The sequence below is a fragment of the Choloepus didactylus genome, chromosome 18 (assembly GCF_015220235.1).
Source record: "Choloepus didactylus isolate mChoDid1 chromosome 18, mChoDid1.pri, whole genome shotgun sequence".
NCBI classification, from domain to species: domain Eukaryota; kingdom Metazoa; phylum Chordata; class Mammalia; order Pilosa; family Megalonychidae; genus Choloepus; species Choloepus didactylus.
The window spans coordinates 34,504,963-34,524,668 of NC_051324.1; the positions used below are offsets into that span (position 1 = coordinate 34,504,963).

The 19,706-nt window shown below is 32.5% G+C and overlaps 1 protein-coding gene across 6 annotated transcripts in view; it reads left to right on the plus strand.

Annotated features, from left to right (window-relative positions):
* BCAS3 (BCAS3 microtubule associated cell migration factor) overlaps positions 1-19,706 on the plus strand; it is a 799,405-nt gene that overhangs the window by 433,991 nt on the left and 345,708 nt on the right. For 4 of the 6 annotated variants that reach the window (XM_037808130.1, XM_037808128.1, XM_037808132.1 and 1 more), the window contains exons 17-18: positions 9,296-9,340; positions 17,712-17,836. In XM_037808130.1, coding sequence (XP_037664058.1) covers positions 9,296-9,340; positions 17,712-17,836 — 170 coding nt within the window. The remainder of the gene's footprint in view (positions 1-9,295; positions 9,341-17,711; positions 17,837-19,706) is intronic. The other 2 variants (XM_037808131.1, XM_037808133.1) reach the window with 1 other exon arrangement.

The window sequence follows — 19,706 nt, forward strand, 5'->3', positions numbered from 1 at the left end:
TTTCCTCGTTGAGCAATCCTCAAGTTTAGCCTAACTTGAAATGAAACAACTGTCTTAGAATTCTGTATTAATGTGGTAAGGAAAAAATTGTCTTGTCTTCAGATAATCTTGAGGGTCTTTCCAATGAAGGGAGTAGGTTAAATTTCTTGGTTACTGTATCAGTATATTTTAATATTGTACTAGGTAGTAAAGTCTTTAGAAGTTAATTTTGTGAGGAGAAATGCTCAACCACAGGGACAAGGCCAATGAACTTCAGTTTTCAGTGTAACACAGAAATTAACCCTCTTCTTTGCCTAGGTGAAGTGGTATTTTTGTATTAAGTGATCTTATTTCTTTATACAGAATTAAAATTGAGTTTATGGCATTTTTAGGGGGAAAAAAGAAAAAAATACGGCAAACCTAGACCTTTTTTTGGCACAGATCATTTGGCCTGTACATCTGTTAATTGATTACAGCCTATTAACTGTGTTCTGTAGAAATGTAGTTTAAAATTTAATTTAAAAAAATAAAAATGTACTTTAATTTATTAGAGAAGTTATAGGTTTACAGAAAAATCGTATATGAAATAGAGTTCCCATATACCACCCTATTAACACCTTGCATTAGCATAGTACATATGTTACAATTCATGAAAGAACGTTTTTTAATTGTGCTATCAACTATAATCCATTGTTTACAATAGGGTTACTGTGTTGAACAGTCTTATGCTTGTTTTTTAATTTTTATTCTAGTAACATATATACAACCTAAAATTTCCCTTTTTATCACATTCAAATATATATTTCAGTGCTATTAATATATTCAATACAATTGAATTTTGACTCCCTATCCTCTTTTAGTTTCTTTATTTTAAAATAAAATAAAGACTAGCTGTGAATTGTGAAAACATTATGTCCTTATATTTATATATTCTTATATTTACAGTTAGCTCATATTTTCTTTGTGTGACATTAAATTCTTGGGATGTAGAATCAAATAAAAGTGGGACTTAAATCTTGAATCATAATTTAAAAATTATTTTTCACTCACAGAAGTCAGTTAGTACATAATTGTCTTCTTGATTCAACCCAGCTTTGTAAAATTCTACAAAGTAATTAGGAATTTTTGCCTGTTTTTCCAGAATCTAAGTGAAAGAATAATCAGAACTGATCCTCTGGGACTTAATTTTATGTTCAGAGTGAGGGGATTATAAAAAGGAGGTTGAAAAGGCTTCTGGGGACATAAAGGCATATTTTGTTTTGTTGTTGTGTTTTTTTAAAACACAAGAGCAGTGCTGCTTTTATAATGTAAAGTATTAGCTTGCTTTTTCTAATTAGCTTCTCAAAATATATCTCTAAGATAGTGACTGAAGTTTCATGATATAATATTTGGAGTTTTATTTCAAAATATTAGGGGAGGGTTGGTATGTGCAACTAAAAATGAAATGATTGGTCATCAGTTAAAAATTGTTAAATCTAGTTGATGCAACATAGAGGTTCATTATATTATTGTTTTCTACTTTTGTATATTTTAAAAAATATTCCATAATAAAGAAGTAAAATCTCTAACTTACTCTCACTCTATTTCATGCTAAGATGGGAGAAACTATTGAGTATCTGTCAGCCTCATTAGATACCTTTTCTCTTGTTTTCTTTTTTTTTAAACAGGTAGAAAATTTATTAGGTACACAGCCTTTTCTTTTAAAAAACTTACAATTCTCACTTTTTTGTACTCCCTCATTATGGACAGTTAAACAGTTACTTTTAATAATTAAATTAATATTAATGCAAGATACATGTATCATATTATAGAATAGGCTTTTTAACTCAATTCTCAAACCATTTTATTTGTGTAAGCATTTGAATTCTTTTTAGTGTGTTCTGTGTTAAAGTGCTTAAATGAAATAATTCATATTTGTCCCACGATGAGTACTTGGTTTGAAATTTTTTTATTTTTACATAATTTCAGACTTACAGACAAAGTTTCAAGGATAGTGAAAGAATTTCTTATATCCAGATTTTCCAAATGTTAACACAAACATATTTGCTTTATCATTTTCATACTTTCCCTCTGTCTCCATGCAGATACACACACAACAACAACACACATTTTTTTTTCTAAGTGTTTGAGAGTAAATCACAAACATAATGTCCCCTTATCCCTGGAGACAAGGACATTCTCTTACATAACCAAGATACAATTATCAAAAGAATATCAAAAGAAGAGGTCTTAAAACTAATTAGGTTTTTTTCCATATAATTGTCTGTAATGAATTTTCTACTTATGCAGAGATTTAATGCCCTACAAATTACTCCACCTTGTATTGTTTTTCCTCTTCATGTTAACACATATTACAGTGGTTAATAAACTCTTTGATGACAGTGATCATAATTTATACTTGACTATTGCTGTTATGTAAAACTTAATACCCTATGACACTTTTGGAAAGGATTGTTGATAATACCCAGAAGTTGCTGTTGTGACTTTCCTTATCTCTTTTTTTGTTGTTGTTGTTACTATAACTCACCAAACATTTGATTACAGAGTTTCAGAATAAAATTTGTGGTTTTATTATTCTAAAATTTAGTAATTTCATTAAAATATATGTCTTATGCCTTGTTAAAAGTAGTATTTGTTTTGAGAGAAGAAAATACACTCCCTGAATTTCCATTTTTGATATTTGCTGAGTTTTGAAGCAAATCCCAGGCAATTTACCATTTCATCCTATTAGATTTTAAAGACTTTATCTCGTTTTTGTTTTTTAACATTTTTCTCTGACCAATTCTTGAGACTGCAGTTAGTTAATTTTCATTAATTATCTCCATTAAATTTTATTATATTTTCTGAGAAACTTGATTGCCACATTTTGGTCACCAGGGTCTGGGTAAATAGGATTTGTATTTTCCAGTTCTCTTTTCATTTTCTTGGAAATTCTCATTTTAATTTTACTTCTATGAAACTCTTTTCCTGGTGTTTTAAAAATAAAATTAACACAAGTTATATGATATGAATAGAAAGAGAACATAGACATGTTAGACATAAAATCTGTGAATACTTCCAATATGCCTTATAATTTATCTAATAAAATTATATACTTACTTATGTTAGATCAGCTTTTATTTGTTCCATGTACTAGGTATTTGGCATAAAGACATAAAATCTGTAGAGCTGTGATTTCTAAGGACTGCCTGGGATCTAATATTTCAATATACAAATTAAGATGGAAGCCTCAACACAAACCTTCAGGGGACAAAATGTGTGCTTATCATATTTAACATCTGCCCTCTTATTGTTGGAAATACATATTCCTGAAAGCCTGTGCGATGTAACATTTAAACAAGACGGGGACCATCTGTCTCACTTAAAAGACATGCAGGAGGCCAATAGAACCACAAACTGCAAATGGCAAAAGACAGATGTATTTACACCTTCTTGTTCAGTACCTTGAAGCAGCACTTGAAGGAAATAGGCCTCTTTTGGCAACAGCTGCTGCTTAACTCCATGACAGTATACACTGATGAAGGCAGAAGGAAGTGCTAGAAATCATTTGGCTTCAAAAATCACTGCGTATCTTCCATTCATACAGAATTCATTTACTTTATACTGGAGGGTGATTTACCACCTCCGTCATGTTTTTATCATATATATATAATTTTATTAATTTTCTTGGGGTATGGTATGAACATGTTGGAAGCAAAGTAGTTGTTTTAGGTTATTTGTTTTTCTTAATCCTTTGCTTTGTTTTGTTTGATATGTGTTTGTTGTTTGTTTTAATTTTTTGATAAAGTTAAAAAAAATCATATATGTATTTATAAGAATAGCTATCCTCATCTATTAAAAGTGAAACTAGGTGGTAATTCCATGCGTTCCATGTGTTGGATGTTAGGTTTTTGGTAGTAGGGATTTATTAAGCAGCATTTCATAGATGTTTGGTTTAATTAATGAACCAAGTGAGTGATAAAACTTTAAAATACTTTCTGTATAAGAATTTGCAAAACCAAATTTTTCATCAATATGCTTTATTTTCTCTGCCTCAAATATAAAATTATTGATATATATATACATATTACTTTGTGGACACAGCAGAGAACAATAAATTGTAGGAAAAGATCAGAATAGTTTCATGGGCATAAAAAATACAATATTTGGGAGTGAAGTTACTTCCTTGCTCTCAAAGTAGCAGACCATTTTTAGTGAAGTAAACATGAAATGATCTGCTCTTTTTAAATGGGTTTCCTTTTCCTTATGTGGAAGCAATTCGCCCTGCCCCCATCTTTATTACTTTCTTTTTGAGTTATCAGAGGTAGGTTTTAGGAACCTGGGACCCCATCCTGGAGAAGTAGGTTGGCTAATGGAGTGAAAAGAACAATGAATTAGGAGTCTGAAGCCCCGGCTTTTCATCTTGGTTCCGCCACCTACTACCAGTGCATCCTAGGTAAGGAGGGCTCAGTTTCCTCATCTGAAAAATACAAGTTTATATGTATTGATTGTAATCTTTCAATTTTACAGTATTATGAGCCCCCACATGTGTCTTTGATTCCATTAACTTTCTAAGCTTCACTCACTTTTTTTCCAAAGGCCAGTACTAAGCAAGTGTTACATTTGGAAAATGTAGGTAATCTTATTTAGGAAACCTAGAATGGAAACATTTATTAATTAGCATTTATTTGAACTTCTCCATCTGACATTTGCAGACCAAATCTGCCACCACAACTTGTAAATGAGCAAAGGTTTGGTTCTCCTTGGCTTATCTGAACAATTGGGCCTGAGCTCCAAACCTTATAGGCAAAGTTCTGAGAATTATTGGGAAAAATATGGAGAAAAACCCATCAGATACTATAGCAGAAGGTAATTCTCCATCTCACAGCCCTGCCTTAGAAATATATCAGTTCTTGATAGCTAAGCTTTGAATGTTTGGATCCAGCTATCAAATAGACATGCATTGTCATTAGAATGTATATGGATATGTCTTCATGTGCAACATAATTACCATAGTTTTAGTTCCCAGTTTTTGTATTTAATCAGAGTACATTTAACTGTTCTAAAAGTCAAAAGGCATAACTTGTTACATAATTTTGACATAATCTTTTTATGCCATGCTAGTCTTCTTTCTTCACATCTGGCAGAATTTGAATATTATTTGTGCTTTTATAATGAAAATATTTTACATCTTGAATTTGTAATATAAATTTGCATGTCAGATATGTCTCAAATTAGACAATTTGCTCGTTTGTTTCACCTTCAATTTGCCCTACATAATAATAGTTTGAGAACGAACAGGGCCATTGGTCTTTTTAGTGGGAAGCAATTAAAATTAAATTAATGAACAGTTGAAGGTAGAAATTGAAAATAGTGTGAAGAATAATTTGCTCATATTCATGTGGGAAATGTGGGTTCACTTGAGTTGCTGCTTAATAAAGGGCACGCAGAATGTAGCAGAGTTCCTAGAATTCATTTTTAGAAAACCATGGCTTCATTTCAATGTTTTACATAATGTTATGTGGCTTTTGCTTTACCTTTTCTTTATTCATACATTTAATATTTCTATGGCCTCATTGTGATGTCTTTTAAATGGTAGTATCTGAATTCTCATAGAACATGATCAATTGAGAAGTAGGATACTCAGAGTACGTTTATTTGTCTTTAGATTACAACTATTTCTTTACCTCTGAAGATTATTGAAGACTTGTTAGTACTTTTTAGCACTAGTCCGGTGAAAGAGGATTTAAGTGTGTTCAAGTCAAATCTAGTTTTACTTCCTCCTTACATTTAAAAAATCATGAAATTTGCCTTGTTTTCAGCTAGTAAGACCAAAAACTTTGTTGTACAATGTCTGTTCTATGTGGCATTCAACAAAATGAACCGGAGTTTAAAGACTTACATAGCATTAATGGTATGACATAAAACATAATTACTTCCTATATTCTGAGAGTCTCCAGAAGAAATCCTTTAAAAACCAATAGCCAAATCATTTCACAGTGGCCTATAAATAAGTCTATAATAAACATTTCTGTTTTTTTTAGTTTCCTAACCAGTCCTCAAGTTTTTCAGTAAGAATTCAGCTGACAAAGAACATGTTTAAGACAAAGTGAATAGGTTTTATATGGCAGAATTAAGCCTGCTAAAACTTAATAGTGTTTGTAAAGCACAAATTCTAGAGATCTGGGTATAGTAATTTGTGTTGCATATGTTTATATATACCATCTTTAATTCAACATACTCTCCTAAACACATACACTCTTCCCTCTTCTCCCCACCCCCATTCCACTCCAATGCAGAACTCCAACTGTTGGGTTTTGAAAGGGAAAGAGGGGGAGTCAGTCATAGGTGAAGACAGCTGGATCATGGCTTTATCCTTTATGATTGTATTTTCATTCTTTTGCTACTTCGGAAAAGTGAAGCAGGCACATTTCAAAAGAACAGCTGACACTACCCAGTAATTAACGTCAGTCACAATTCTTTGGAATTTTGTGGGTCTTCTTTCACACTTATGTAGCAGAGGTCCAGTTTGTAGGAGAAGGAAGAGAAAAGGCAAAAAGTAGTGTGACTATAGATTGAGTACGTACCATGTGTGCATACCAAAGCAGGTCCTCACCCTGCCTCTGCAACCCTCTTCTTTCTCCTTGTGCTCTGTGAGCCAGTAGATCCTTATTGGATTAAAGTAGGTTAGCTTTTAACTCACACAATTGGGTTACATTGTGAATAGTGAGAACCTTATTGTCTTTAAGCTGGACAATGCTGTTATTTAGTAGAGGTCTGTTTATTACATTGCATTTTGTGATAGTGAGGCAGGGAAATGGCTGAAGATGTCCCTTTGTTGGTAACACGTTGTTATTTCCTGGAAAGAAGTCTAGGAGTTTGTTTTCTTAAGTTTGAATATTGTTTGGCTGACATGTTTCCTTTTCATTTTTAAGGAAACCTAGACCTGGAAAAAGGTTTTTCCTAGATCAAGTGTGGGGACCATCAGCCAGTCTTTTGAAATGTTAACAACTTTAGGGTTTTGCTTGAGTTTTGTTTAGATGGTTGGTTTTTGGTGCCAATAGAAAACACTTTTAAGTTATAAAGGACTAAGATCAAAATATCAAATTGTTGTGACTGATGAAAGTGGTTAATTGTACAAATACAAGAATTTTCTTCCATGAATTAGAACAAATGTATGTCACAACTACAAGCTGTTAATAATAGGGTATTATATGGGAAAAAATACACCTAATGCAAACTATGGAGTAAGTTAACAGTAATTTTTAATGTTCTTCCACCAGTTGTAACAAAGGTACCACACCAATGCTAAGTGTCAATAATAAGGAGGTATCATGGGCATGGGGTTTTTCTTTTTGGGGCTATGAAAATTTTCTAAAATTGATTGTGGCAGTGAAAGCACAGCTCTGTGATTATACTGAGAACCATTGATTGTACATTTTGGATGGATTGTACGGTGTGTGACTCAAACCGTTTTGAAAAAAAATTCAGATCATTCACAATAAATCAGCTGTATCCTTATATTTAGGATGAAGTGGGAAATAGTCCACAGTAGGTATAATATACACTAAAGAGCAACTCAAGCTTAGATGTCACAGATCTTGAGCTCTTCTGTCAAATCATTTCGGCAATTTGGTTATTTCAGTTGTCTTGCCTAAAGAAGTAAAATTAATGGAAGATGAGTAGTGTGTGTCAACAAAGACCTCTTCATTTGGGGGACATTTGTGGGTCAAGTAAAAATGGCTTGAACCATCAGTTTTCTGATCGTTTCTGCAGTTGTTTAAATTGGTGCAGAGTGAGCTCCGGTAACATTTTGTTTCCTATATAATTGGTGAGTCATGAAATCAGATAAGAGGATTGGATTGTGAACAGCATTTCTCTTTTCTTTAATGAAATAGAATAGAAAAAAATGCAATTCTGTTATGTTCTGCAGACCAGCAACACTGGCATTACCTAGGAGCTTGTTAGAAATATAGAAGTTCAGGCCCATCCAGACCTACTGTGTTAGAATTTATATTAATCTGCATTTAAACAAAATCCCCACATTAATGTTTACAAAACATGAAAATAGAAAGTATTAGTTTATTACAAATAGAAGACACATTTGTTAAATTGTTGATTCAATTTAATTTTTGCATGTTCTTGTACATACCAGCTCGTCTGGTAAAATGTATTTCCATGGGTCACTGTCAAAAAGTTTGAAATCCACTGCTCTAAATGTGGATGATGACATCCTTTCCCTGGTGGTGATCTTACCATTAACTGGGAGAACACCATCTATGATTTGCATTGACAAAAGCTTCCATTCTTTTTTTATTTCACTTCTCCTACCTTACTTTTTCTTCTAGTTAGTATTTCCCATTGTCTCTGTTCTATTCTTTGTACTTTCTGTGCTTCAAGCCTCAAAACTGTACTCTGCTGTGAAAACATTTCCTCAAGTTTCGATTTGTGATTAGGGTATTCAACTCACAGTGAGGTTAATGCCAATTAGCAGGATTTTTTTAAAAAATGTTCTTAGCAACAAATTTGAAGGAGATACTCATGTTTTACCAGTGTCCTTTCCACCTTTCGTTATGTCTTGCAAATGTCAGATGCTACAGAAACATTTTGTTTCCAATGTTGCTAAATCAGTAAATCTTTGTGTGCAAAGATGCATAGCACTTCTTACATGCTATGAACAGAATTTTAAGAATAAGTACATGTAACATCGGCATCTGCTTTTGTAATGAGCTGTATTTAAAAAAGTAATTGTGGCTCTAGTTCACTATATTTCAATCTAGCCCAGTGGGGGCCAGGTAGAGGAAGCTAACCTCTTGTAACACTATCAAGAGGCTTACTGATTTCCTGGAATGTGCCCCAAAATGGAGAAAAATTATACTATTTGTATTTAAAGTTTGTTTCTTTGGCCAGAAGATGCAGTTCAATTTACTGTAAATAAGCAGTTTAAAGGTTTCCTTCAATGGCTCTGAGATTGCAACCAGAGAACAACCAACAATGCTGTATCAAATTTTATTTAGCCATTTTTAGCTAGTTCTACACTTTTTGCGTCCAATCACACATCTGTTGCTACTCACCCCACTCTTTCCTCATTCTGATTATTCCATTTAACTTATACTTTGTTTTAAGGGGCCTCAGCAATGATTTCATTTTATTTTAAGTTCGGAATCCTGCAGTGGTGCTCCAGAAAAGGGGAAGAAATATAGTATCTACAGCATGATTATTAATTTTTTTGGTTATTTTTACCCATGCTCTGTAACAGTATGATATACACTGTATTTGTTAATGTTAAATAAGTTTTCCTCTAATTTTTGTGCATTTTCCCCCCTTTTCCATGAAGGCCTTATCTGTTTGGAGTGGGATGTTTTTCCATAAAAGCTCCATGGTGAGTCCCAGTTCAGTCCCGCATGCCTAATTCTTTTGCTGTACTCTCAAAATTAGCTGTTGTTTTGTAGTTTTATTTTCAATTGCATGGCCTGATCCAGATAGATGCACCAAATTACTGAATAATTGTTTGGTGGACATAAATGTTGATATTTAAGCTTTAACAGCATTTTTCTTGGTTTTACATCATTCCTTGAAAAGTCAGAAAGAAAAAACGAAGGTCAGTGTTTAAAAAAAAGAAAAACAGAGGAATTCCCTTATAATGCTGGTGTATATGATAAAACAAGTTTAAAGCTTTGAGATTTTTAGTAATAAACTCTCCTCCATACTAAGTTTAATGTTTGAGGACATGATTTATTTGAAATGTAAGTATTTGTAAGGTATACAAAAAATGCTCTATAAAAAGTTTTACTGCATTTTATTTGCTCCCAAAGGGAAAACAGTATTTTTATTTAAGGAGCTGCATAATAAGAAATTTATATTTCACATTAAAACTCCTAAATAATATAATATTTTGAATTATTAGCACCTACTCACCATAAATGAGCAGATATTTATTAAATTTTGTTATGACAGTATATATAATACAGCTTTGTCCATCTTAGACATGATGATCATAGAAAAGAAACAGAACATATTTAATACTTTTATGTGAGGATGTTTTGTGTAGTAGAATGTATAAGAACCTGGTATAATATATTTATCGGAATGATTAAAAGTCTAGGCTCTGGATTCAGGCTTCCTGGTTTTCAAATCCCAGCTCACATACTCACCAGTTATATGATTGTAGGTAATTTTCCAAAACCTTTCTGTTTCTTGTTTTTTTTTTTTTTTTATCTATTAAAGCACTTATCTCACGGGCTCATTGTGGGGATTAAATGAGCTTAGAACACTGCCTGGCACATAGTATGTGTTCAATAAATGTTAGCTACTACTACTATTATTTTATTGTTTAGGGGGAAAATGATTTTCATTTTTCAAAACAGTTTTTAAAAGGAGCCTCTAATTTTTAAATTATCTAAATTTAAAAATTAGATAATTTTTTGTTTGTTTTTTAATTAGAGAAGTTGTAGGTTTACAGAAAAATCATGCAGCATATGCATCATGCAGCATATGCAGAGCTCCCATATATCACTCCCTTATATTAACACCTTGTATTAGTGTGGTACATTTGTTGCAATTGATGAAAGATACTATAATTGTACTGTTAACTGTAGTCCATGGTTTATATTAGGGTTCCCTGTTTGTGTTATGCAGCCCTATGGCATTTTGTTTTTTTTTAATTCTAGTAACATATAAGCAACCTAAAATTTCCCTTCTTAGCCACATTCAAATATATAATTCAGTGCTATTATTACATTCACAATGAGCTGCCATTGCTTTTAAGAGCACATGAGCCAAAAAGAAGTTGGGGGCAATGTAAGGTATATCAACTTTGTCAATTTAGTCAGAATACCCAAAAAGGTTATGCACTTAAATGTGTAGTTCTCATAACTGCTACTGGAAATTCTTCACACTGTCCTATTATACTAGGGAATAAAAAACCCAAACTTTTATCTCTGAGATGCAAAGGAGCTTCAAATGGTTCTTTAAGGAAAATCGTACTATGATACAAACTAATTTTAGTGTTCATATGCCACATGATCTGAAAAATTCATTATCCTATAAGAATAGGATAACATAAAACAAATCAATATGATATTTTCCTCTTTGATATGCAGCATCATAACTAGGACACAGATGGCAAAACAAGTTCAGGGTATAAATGAGTATAAATTCTGTGTAAGGCAACTTAATCTTTACTCTTTTTTTAATCAGATTTCTACTAAGTGAAACAAATAAAATGCATGGATCTTATTATGCACTTACATTGAGCGGTCGATTTTTAAATGTCACATTCAACATATGACAAAATTTATTTGTAGACTAAACTTAGAATTAAATTCCATTTTAGGATAAATTCCTCATTCTAAGTACAAAGGAAAGAGTTTTATTACATTAGCAAGGATCGAAGTTTCAGCATGGAAATAAAGATGGAGTAACAAATGTTGTATGTTAACTAGGAAAAGTCCATTCCTACAGCTTACGTGCTCCTCAAATTTAGGCAAAAGCACTTGTCAACCAGAAATGATTTGAGGTTGAGAGAAGATTAAAAGAGCCAGATTAAAGAAAGGGATATATGAAATATAGTAGACTTTTAAATCATTGCCTGTCTTTTAGAAGACTGCTTTGTGGTTTGTTTGATGCCATCGTTAGCTCACAAGAAACTCGTTTTTAGTCACTTATACTAGACTAAAAAATCCCCCTTTAAAATATGTTACTTTTCTAGTGGTGCATGTTTTTTCCATTAAGATCTTAATGAAACCTCAAATTAAGGCAGCAGAATGAATATACATTTGACAACTTCTTCCATGTTGTTTATAAGAGATCCTTTGTTTTAACAGTTTTTGCTATTTTTCCATGATATTTAGCATCTTTCCATGATATTTAGAATTCAACCTGAGAATGTTTTTATTTACTCCTCTGAAATAAAACATTATGTTAAATAAATATGTTTATTTATTTATTTATTTAGAGTTGTAGAGTAATATGAGGTATGTTTTGGATAAGGAAATTTTTACATTTCTTCTTAAAGTAAAATGTAAATTTTATATACATTTTTTATTAGTTTCAAGTTTCAGCATTTATACTTACCTAAGATTTTGCCTCTGGTAGATCACAATTTCTACTAATTCCTCATTCTTCATTAAAGTGGTTTAGTCCTTTAAATGCATGCAGCTAGGTTTAAAATAGTGTCTTTCTTTTTGATAAGAAAGTAAGAAAGAAAAGCTTGTTGGAAAGTTAACTATGCAAGCTATCTTTGACATTTTTGTCATTTTAGACGTTCCTCATACAATGTATCCTTTAGGTTAGTTTAACTAGTATATTTGAGTTTAAGTGACTGTATATAAAATGTATAAGAATTACACATGTAACAGATTTTTAAGTATAAAAATTTTAAAAGAAATAGTTCACATGAATTTTTTTAAATTCAGTTTTACTTTCAGTGTTACATATAAGTGGCAAGTTTTTGAGCTCCTAATGTGCTTATAGTATTGTGTTTAAGCTACTTTTATTTTTTAATTGCTTATGAGAAAAAAAAATACACACTTAACAGTACAGGCAAAAGTAGTTCATTTGAATATATCCCTTAGTAATAAAGCATCCTTGTGTTAAATAAAGTTAATTTACTAAGAATAAAAATTATATTTATTAGTTTTAAAATTTTAATAAGTACTTTCTAAGAGTGTGATCTGTATATGAATAATTCATTTAGCATGAACTTGTTCTCTTGAGAATATTTAAACATTTTATGATTTCATTTTTTGGAAGGTAAGATTTTGTTTGGAGATGTGAATCTTTTCTTATCTGTCAAGTTCACATAAATCAGACCTTTAAGAATGATTTGTGAGTATATCTTATTAGGTAGCTCATTAATATCTTTATTTTAAATAAAATACATTTAGTTTCCCTCCGTAGGTCTTATTTTAGAAAAATACGATTGACAGAGAAAACTTCTAAATTCCTTTTAAAAAGCTTGGCCACAGTGAAGAACATAAAGAGACCTTTTTCTCCTTTAACCTAAAGACATTATACCACTTGTGTATCAATAGTGTTTCTTACATTTTCAACTGTAATATTGACCTGCAAAGAAACAGTGCTTCTATCTCATATTAGTTCCTTCCATATGTGTATCCTCAACAAGGCAAAGGCTCACTGCTACCTTTCATGTCACCTGCAGCTATATCATATACATCCTATTCTACGGTACATAGTAAAATTATCCAGATAATTTTTCTTGTAATAAAAGCAGATCTCATTAAAGTTTTACATTTTTCTTTCTGTTTACAGTTGAGTGTGCAGGAAAAAATGGGCAAGAGAATTTAATATGTTAATCTGACTGGATTACATAAAACAGTTAAAGCCAGTGGGGGGAAATGGAGAACTTAAATGGTCTTTGTAAATATTTTTAAAGACCTAGTACTGTTAATATCCCTATAATTTATGATGTCACTGAAAATTATTCTCACCCAGTTTGTTAGATGGTTAAGCTTTTCCTTATAAGAAATGAAAAAGACTTAAACTCCTGATTTTGATTTAACACCTCAGTTATTTTGGATTTTGTTTGCTTGTTTAAATGTTTGTTTTCCTTTTGATTACATTGTTCCTGGCTTAGGAAATATGGTGATGTTTTATGGTCATTATTTTGCTTTATATGGTAGATTTATTCAGTTGTACTTTGTTTTGTTCAAATTTGATAAATTTTTCTTTTAATTTTTGGTCAGTAATTATATATGATGTGCTAACAGGTTTAAAGGGGAGTAAAGACCAGGAGTTCTCAGTAGAAAGAAGCCCATCAGCACCATCATTATATTTTGTTCTCATGTGTGTAACACTTTAAAAAAAAATGGATGCATCCATATAATCAATTAAATTTAAATTTCTGGATCCCTGTATAAATTGAAATATTATTTTCTTTATATCTTTGTATTATTAATTTAATAAATGAATAAATAAATGAAGGAAGGCCTCCAAACATCCCACCTAATTCTTTTTAGACTTACAGATGTTTTGTAATGGTATTTATAAGTCCCTTTCAGAGGAGAAAAGATATTGAGAACAAGAAGGAAAAGACATTAGTACTGGAATGCTTTCCTGAAAGGATTCGTGGAAATCACTGAAATGTTTTGCAAAATAAGCTTTAAGTAAATGTAATTTACAAAGCTAGCTCTTTTGTCTTTCTACTCCATTCACATAAGTATCATTTTTCAAGGTTGTCTCTATCTGCCAATAGAAGGTTATTTTTGAAATATGCTGGGACATTGTGGAAAAATTCACACATGATGCTTCTATCCAGTATTCCTAAACTTGTTGCTTTCCAAACATAGGACAAAGGGCAAATTGTAGTTAAAATTTTTCCTTTAGATGGATCAAGCAGAAAATACTTTATCTATAGCATTCTTTTCTTTATACTATTTCTCCTTTTTCTTCTTCTGAAAATCTTCTGCACACTTGCATGTTATTTTATGTTTCTGTTTTTAATACTACCATTACATGTGTAGATTTGATGACAGAATAACGATACAAATGTGTTCCCCAAATATACTCCATACTTAGTACACAGTACTATGCCATATAGTAGATAGCAAGTTATTTTCAGAGTTGAAAACTTTTGGTTCTTTATTAAATGCAAACATTTACTAATGGGATTTACTAAGGCCCTATGAGAGGAAAAAAAGAAATAATGAAGTATAGGAATAGAAGTGGTAATTTTTCTCATACTTTTAAGCATGCCAGAGTGTACTTTTCTGTGCAGGAGATAATGAGCTGATGTAAAATGATACTATGATGATTCTTTTTAGTTGTATGTTCAGAAACAGTAATTTGTAGCATTATGGAAGCGTAAGAGATTTTACCTTTTGACATCAGTTGATTGTTTAAACTGTAAGTTAATAAGTATACAGAACATGTTTTTGGGTGTCCAAAGACTAAATTGATAATTTACCTTATTTCTGAACTTTATTATTATGTTAGAAAGGTGTCCACCTTGCCCAGTAGCAACTATTTTCAATTCTGTTTAGGATGTCTAATGTAGAGAAATCATATTCTCTCTGAAGAAGTGGCACTTATTTCCTTTCTTGTTGCTTACCACATGATGTTTTTTAAAAACTAACAAGAATCTCATCCAATAATCTTCAAAGAGTTTTGTATTTATTTTTCTGAAGAGTTCTATTGCTGATTTTGTCCCTGTGTGATACACTGTAGCATGAGAGTTTCCTTATGATATTCCTAATATAAGCAGCTGTTGAATAAGTGCAGCAAAAGCTCATAGTCAAACAGTTGCAAGCACCTTTCAAAAAAATTCTAAAATGGTTTCCTCCCTCCTCTTCCCAACCTCCCCAAATTCCTAAGGGTTAAAAATGACTAATGGAAATTCAAAGATGCCAGTTACTGGAACTTAGCTCAATGATGGTAGTTCAGTAATGGAAATAAAGGCTTTGAAGGAAATTTACCTTCTAAGATAATGCAACAGGTGGATCCTAAGCAGAAAGAACAATTCTGATGCTGGTGACACAGATTTCAAGGAAGGGTGCATATTTGTTCTGGTGTGGGGTTGAGGACAGTATTCTTTTCTGGAATAAGAGTATTAGTTTTGGGAAATACAACTATGAAGTGAAAGTATTTGTAGAACTAAATTCATTTCCTCACAGAAACTTTTTAAAGTGTTATGTCCTTATTCCTTGTCAGTGGAAGGACACTGGTTTGTTTGCCAGGATGTGGTTTGTTTAGGGAAATGTGTGAGGGGTTTAAGAAATGTTAGTGATAGAAGAGGCTTTTTCATACATAGCAATGTTCATTACTGAAAAACTTGATACAAAGGAGGAGAATAAAGAGAGCAATCACAGTGGACTTTTTGTTTTCCCTAGAGGGAAGATGTCATAACAGAAGGCTTGGGAAGTAAGATAAGTGAGATCCTATTTCAAATGTTATTTAAAACCTGTTACAAAAGGAACCAGGAAACTGATTGCCATAGCAAACTGTGATTTTTCAAAAACTAGGTGAGGGCTGTGGGCAACATAGAAGAAGATGAACATTTCTTGAATACTGTGATGTGGGAATGCACTGCCTTTAGACCCTTAGATGCTTTATCTAATACAGTTGTTCTCAAACTTGATTGTGCATGCAAATCTTCTGGAGCCTTGTTAACAATGGAGATTGTTAGGCCCATCTCCAGAGGTGAATTCAGTAGGTCTGGGGTAGGACGGTATGTGTATGTCTCCGAACTTTCCAGGAGGTGCTGCTGGTCTGGGACAACACTTTGAGAACCCATGTGATATAATAATTCTTAACATAACCCTATGAAGAAGGTATTGCTATTTTTAAATTTACATATTAGTAGTCTGAACTCTGAGAGGTTAAATAACTTAACCAAAATCACACAGTTAATAAGCAATAGCACTGTGATTGAAATTCAGGAATCTTCCTGACTCCAAAAATCTATCTCTTTCTACCCCACCATACTTTATTAAAAGATAAGGAAATATTGTAACTGCTGACTACAGCAGATTTGTTGTTATTGTAGTTATTATCTTTTGTTAACTGAGCCATTTGTAACTTCTGTAAAAAAAAAAAAAATTCTATTATCAATTGTAACAAATGTTCCACACCGTTGCAAGTTGTAGTTGGTGGGGTGGTGTATGGGAATCCTGTATTTTATGCATGATTGTTCTGTAAACCTACAACGTCTCTATAAAGGAAACACATGCACAAAAGATAAGGGGATAAAGAAAAGTGATCCAAGAAGGTAGAAATAATGTTTGACATTAGAGACTGGCTAGCAGAGTGGGAACATCAGGGCTCTGCTACTCATTTGTACCTCCACTGGACTGTGATCTTGGCCAGTATGCACTGAGGCTATTTTCTGGTGTATGAATTAGAGAAAATAATACCATTGTTTAAGGTGGTAGCAACATTGCTAATAAGCTTTGGGGATGACCTTGACAAATCAGAAAAGAACAGAAATACAAGATTTGAAAGAAGATGAAAAATTGACAGCAGTATCTGAAGCTATGAATGCTTCTTCAGTGAAAGTGAATTACTTTATGTGGTTATATATCATAACAGCACTTACTAAGTATATCCTCAAACATGAGAAACAGAAAAGATGTATATTTGAGAAGCTTTTTCATGCATGAGCCATCAATATTTGACTCTGCCTTAATCTTTTCCCCTAAGAAATGTAGACACATCATTTTCACAAATCCAAGAAGAAAAATGAATAAAAAACAGGAAGACCAGTGAATATAATTGCGTATCATTAGCTCTTTTCCCCACTTATTGTCTGAATCTGTATAGTATTATAGCTGAGAGCATTTTCAGGATTTCACTCTGTATTATTTGGTTATTTCATACATGCTGTCTGCATTCAGCTGTATTGTAAACCCCACATATTGTATAAAAATCAGTGCTACACCGTTTTGCTATTGTGAGATGTTTATGCTGGTTCTATTGGTCTACCTTGAAATCTCCGGGGAAATGTTATCCATCTGAAAAGAAGTGACTTGGATTTCACCAGCAGATACCTCAAAAAGTGGTTAATTTTTACTGGTCTTATAAGTTGCTATCCTGATGTATCCTGAATCTTTGAATTAATTTTAAGTTTACTCCAAAACACAGTGTCACATCACTAGTAATTACTTAAGACAAAATGCATGTCCACATTGGAGAGTTTGAATTCTTAGTGATGGAATTTAAAGGGAAACCTGTCATAAATATACAGAGGACTATAATTTCATCATGGTAATTATTTTACTGTCATTTTATTTTTAAAGCAAAGTTAAACCTCCTCCCCAAATTTCACCCAGCAAATCGATGGGCGGAGAATTTTGTGTGGCTGCTATCTTTGGGACATCCAGATCATGGTTTGCAAATAATGCAAGTCTAAAAAGAGAAAAAGGTATGTGTTTTTACTGAGGCTAACGCTTGCCATTTGTAATTATTGCTTCCTGAGGGACATTAATAGCAGTTATTCTTTGAGTAATTTTGAATGTAATACCCTGAATCGAATTTTTGCATTCAGTTCAGAACCACTCAAGCCTAGTCAAGTATAAAAGTTATCCTCTTTCTATAAACATAAAATAAATTGCCCATTGGGCATTAATTACTTTTTTTTTCTGTTGGTGACAATCTACAGGTGTTCTCAATGCTGTCAATTCAATACTGTTATGCATAGCTTTTAGATTTTTACAAGCCAGTTTCATACTATTAAAGCTTTCCAACAATCCTCTGAAGTGTAGAGAGGAAAATCCTTGCTATCCCTGTTTTGGAGAAGGAGAACATGAGATCAACAAGTTGAAATATCTTAGCCAAAAGTGGTAGAATCAGAGTTTGAACCCACATTTTCTAATCTAATGCTAAATCTTCCTCTAAACAAACAGACAAACCCAACAACACCTCTACCATATTACAAATTAAAGGGTAAATACAAGCTGACATTGGAAAATAAGAGTCATCTTCCATGATTACCATTGCTCTTCTGAATTGATAAAGTTTTTGTTTTTGTTTGTCCCTGCTGTAATCACCAGATCAATATGGAAAATGTTTATATACTTACTATTTTTGTATGTGATTCCTTATTATTTCTGTATAAAAGAGAATGCCTGCATTCATAGACCACATTTATAATTCTGAATATGTTATTTTCCCTCATTATTTTTGTATTGTTAAAGTAGGTCACAACTGGGTTGATAGTAGAGCACTTTTCTGACTAGGTCCATAGCCTGCATTGTTCTTGGCAATCTGGCTCTCTTTTAAACTTCATGTTGGCAGTCAGACATCAACCTTTTCCCTTGTTACAGCCTTTCAAGGACCCTTTCCGTGGAAATAGGATCTCAGGCACAGCAAGTTCCTTACCTAAGTGGGAAAGAACACAATAAAGTATGCAAGCCTTCCTGTCTTTAATTTTTTGTTACCTCCTTAGCTTTAGTGATGTTATCGAAGGACTTTTTGTTACTAGTTACAGCCTTTGGTGAAGCTCAATTTCAAATGCTACTCCCTTCTGTTCTAATTACCCTTTTAACTTGCTACTCCTTTATATCCTCCTGGCTGGTCATTAGCCATTTTTTCAAATCAGTTGTAATTGATTCGTCTGCCCTAGAGATAAGGTGACCCACCCAGCATTCATGAGTGATTTTATATGCTCCTAGGTTTCCATGGTAGTTAGGATGTGTATTTTTTATAAAGTCATTCAATTACATCCATATTCAGCACCTGATCTCTCAGTGTATGGTTGATCTTCATTTATGAGGCCAACGTCCAATTGAGAGAAAAAAAGTAAGAGATTTTGGGAGAGGGGAATGCCTGTGTGTCTTGTTTATCTTGTTTGTTTGTTTTAATCCAGAAATTTAAAAGAGAAAGTTTTGAATGAACGATGAAATGTTAGGCTGATTCAGGCATACAGGGAGCTTTCATGCAGTTTAGTTGATTTATCCATTGTAACTAAACCTTAGTCCATAAAACATACCCTTTCTGTCATTCCTTCCTTGTCCCACCTGACATTGTTCATTTTTCATAATGTGGGACAAAATACAAAAGACTGCAAAATATTCAGTGTATTTACATCTTTTTTTGAAAAAATGAAAATATTTTGATAATATATAGATGTTCATATTTATTAGCATGTGCTTAGAAGATGCAAACTTTAGGCAAGTAGCAGGCAAAAAATTTTGTGAAAAAATTCCTTACCTTCTCATTTTACCCTGAGCAGCCTCAGAGGCAGACTGACAGGATCAATAACTTGTGAAAATGATTGCTGTGCTCCTTTTATG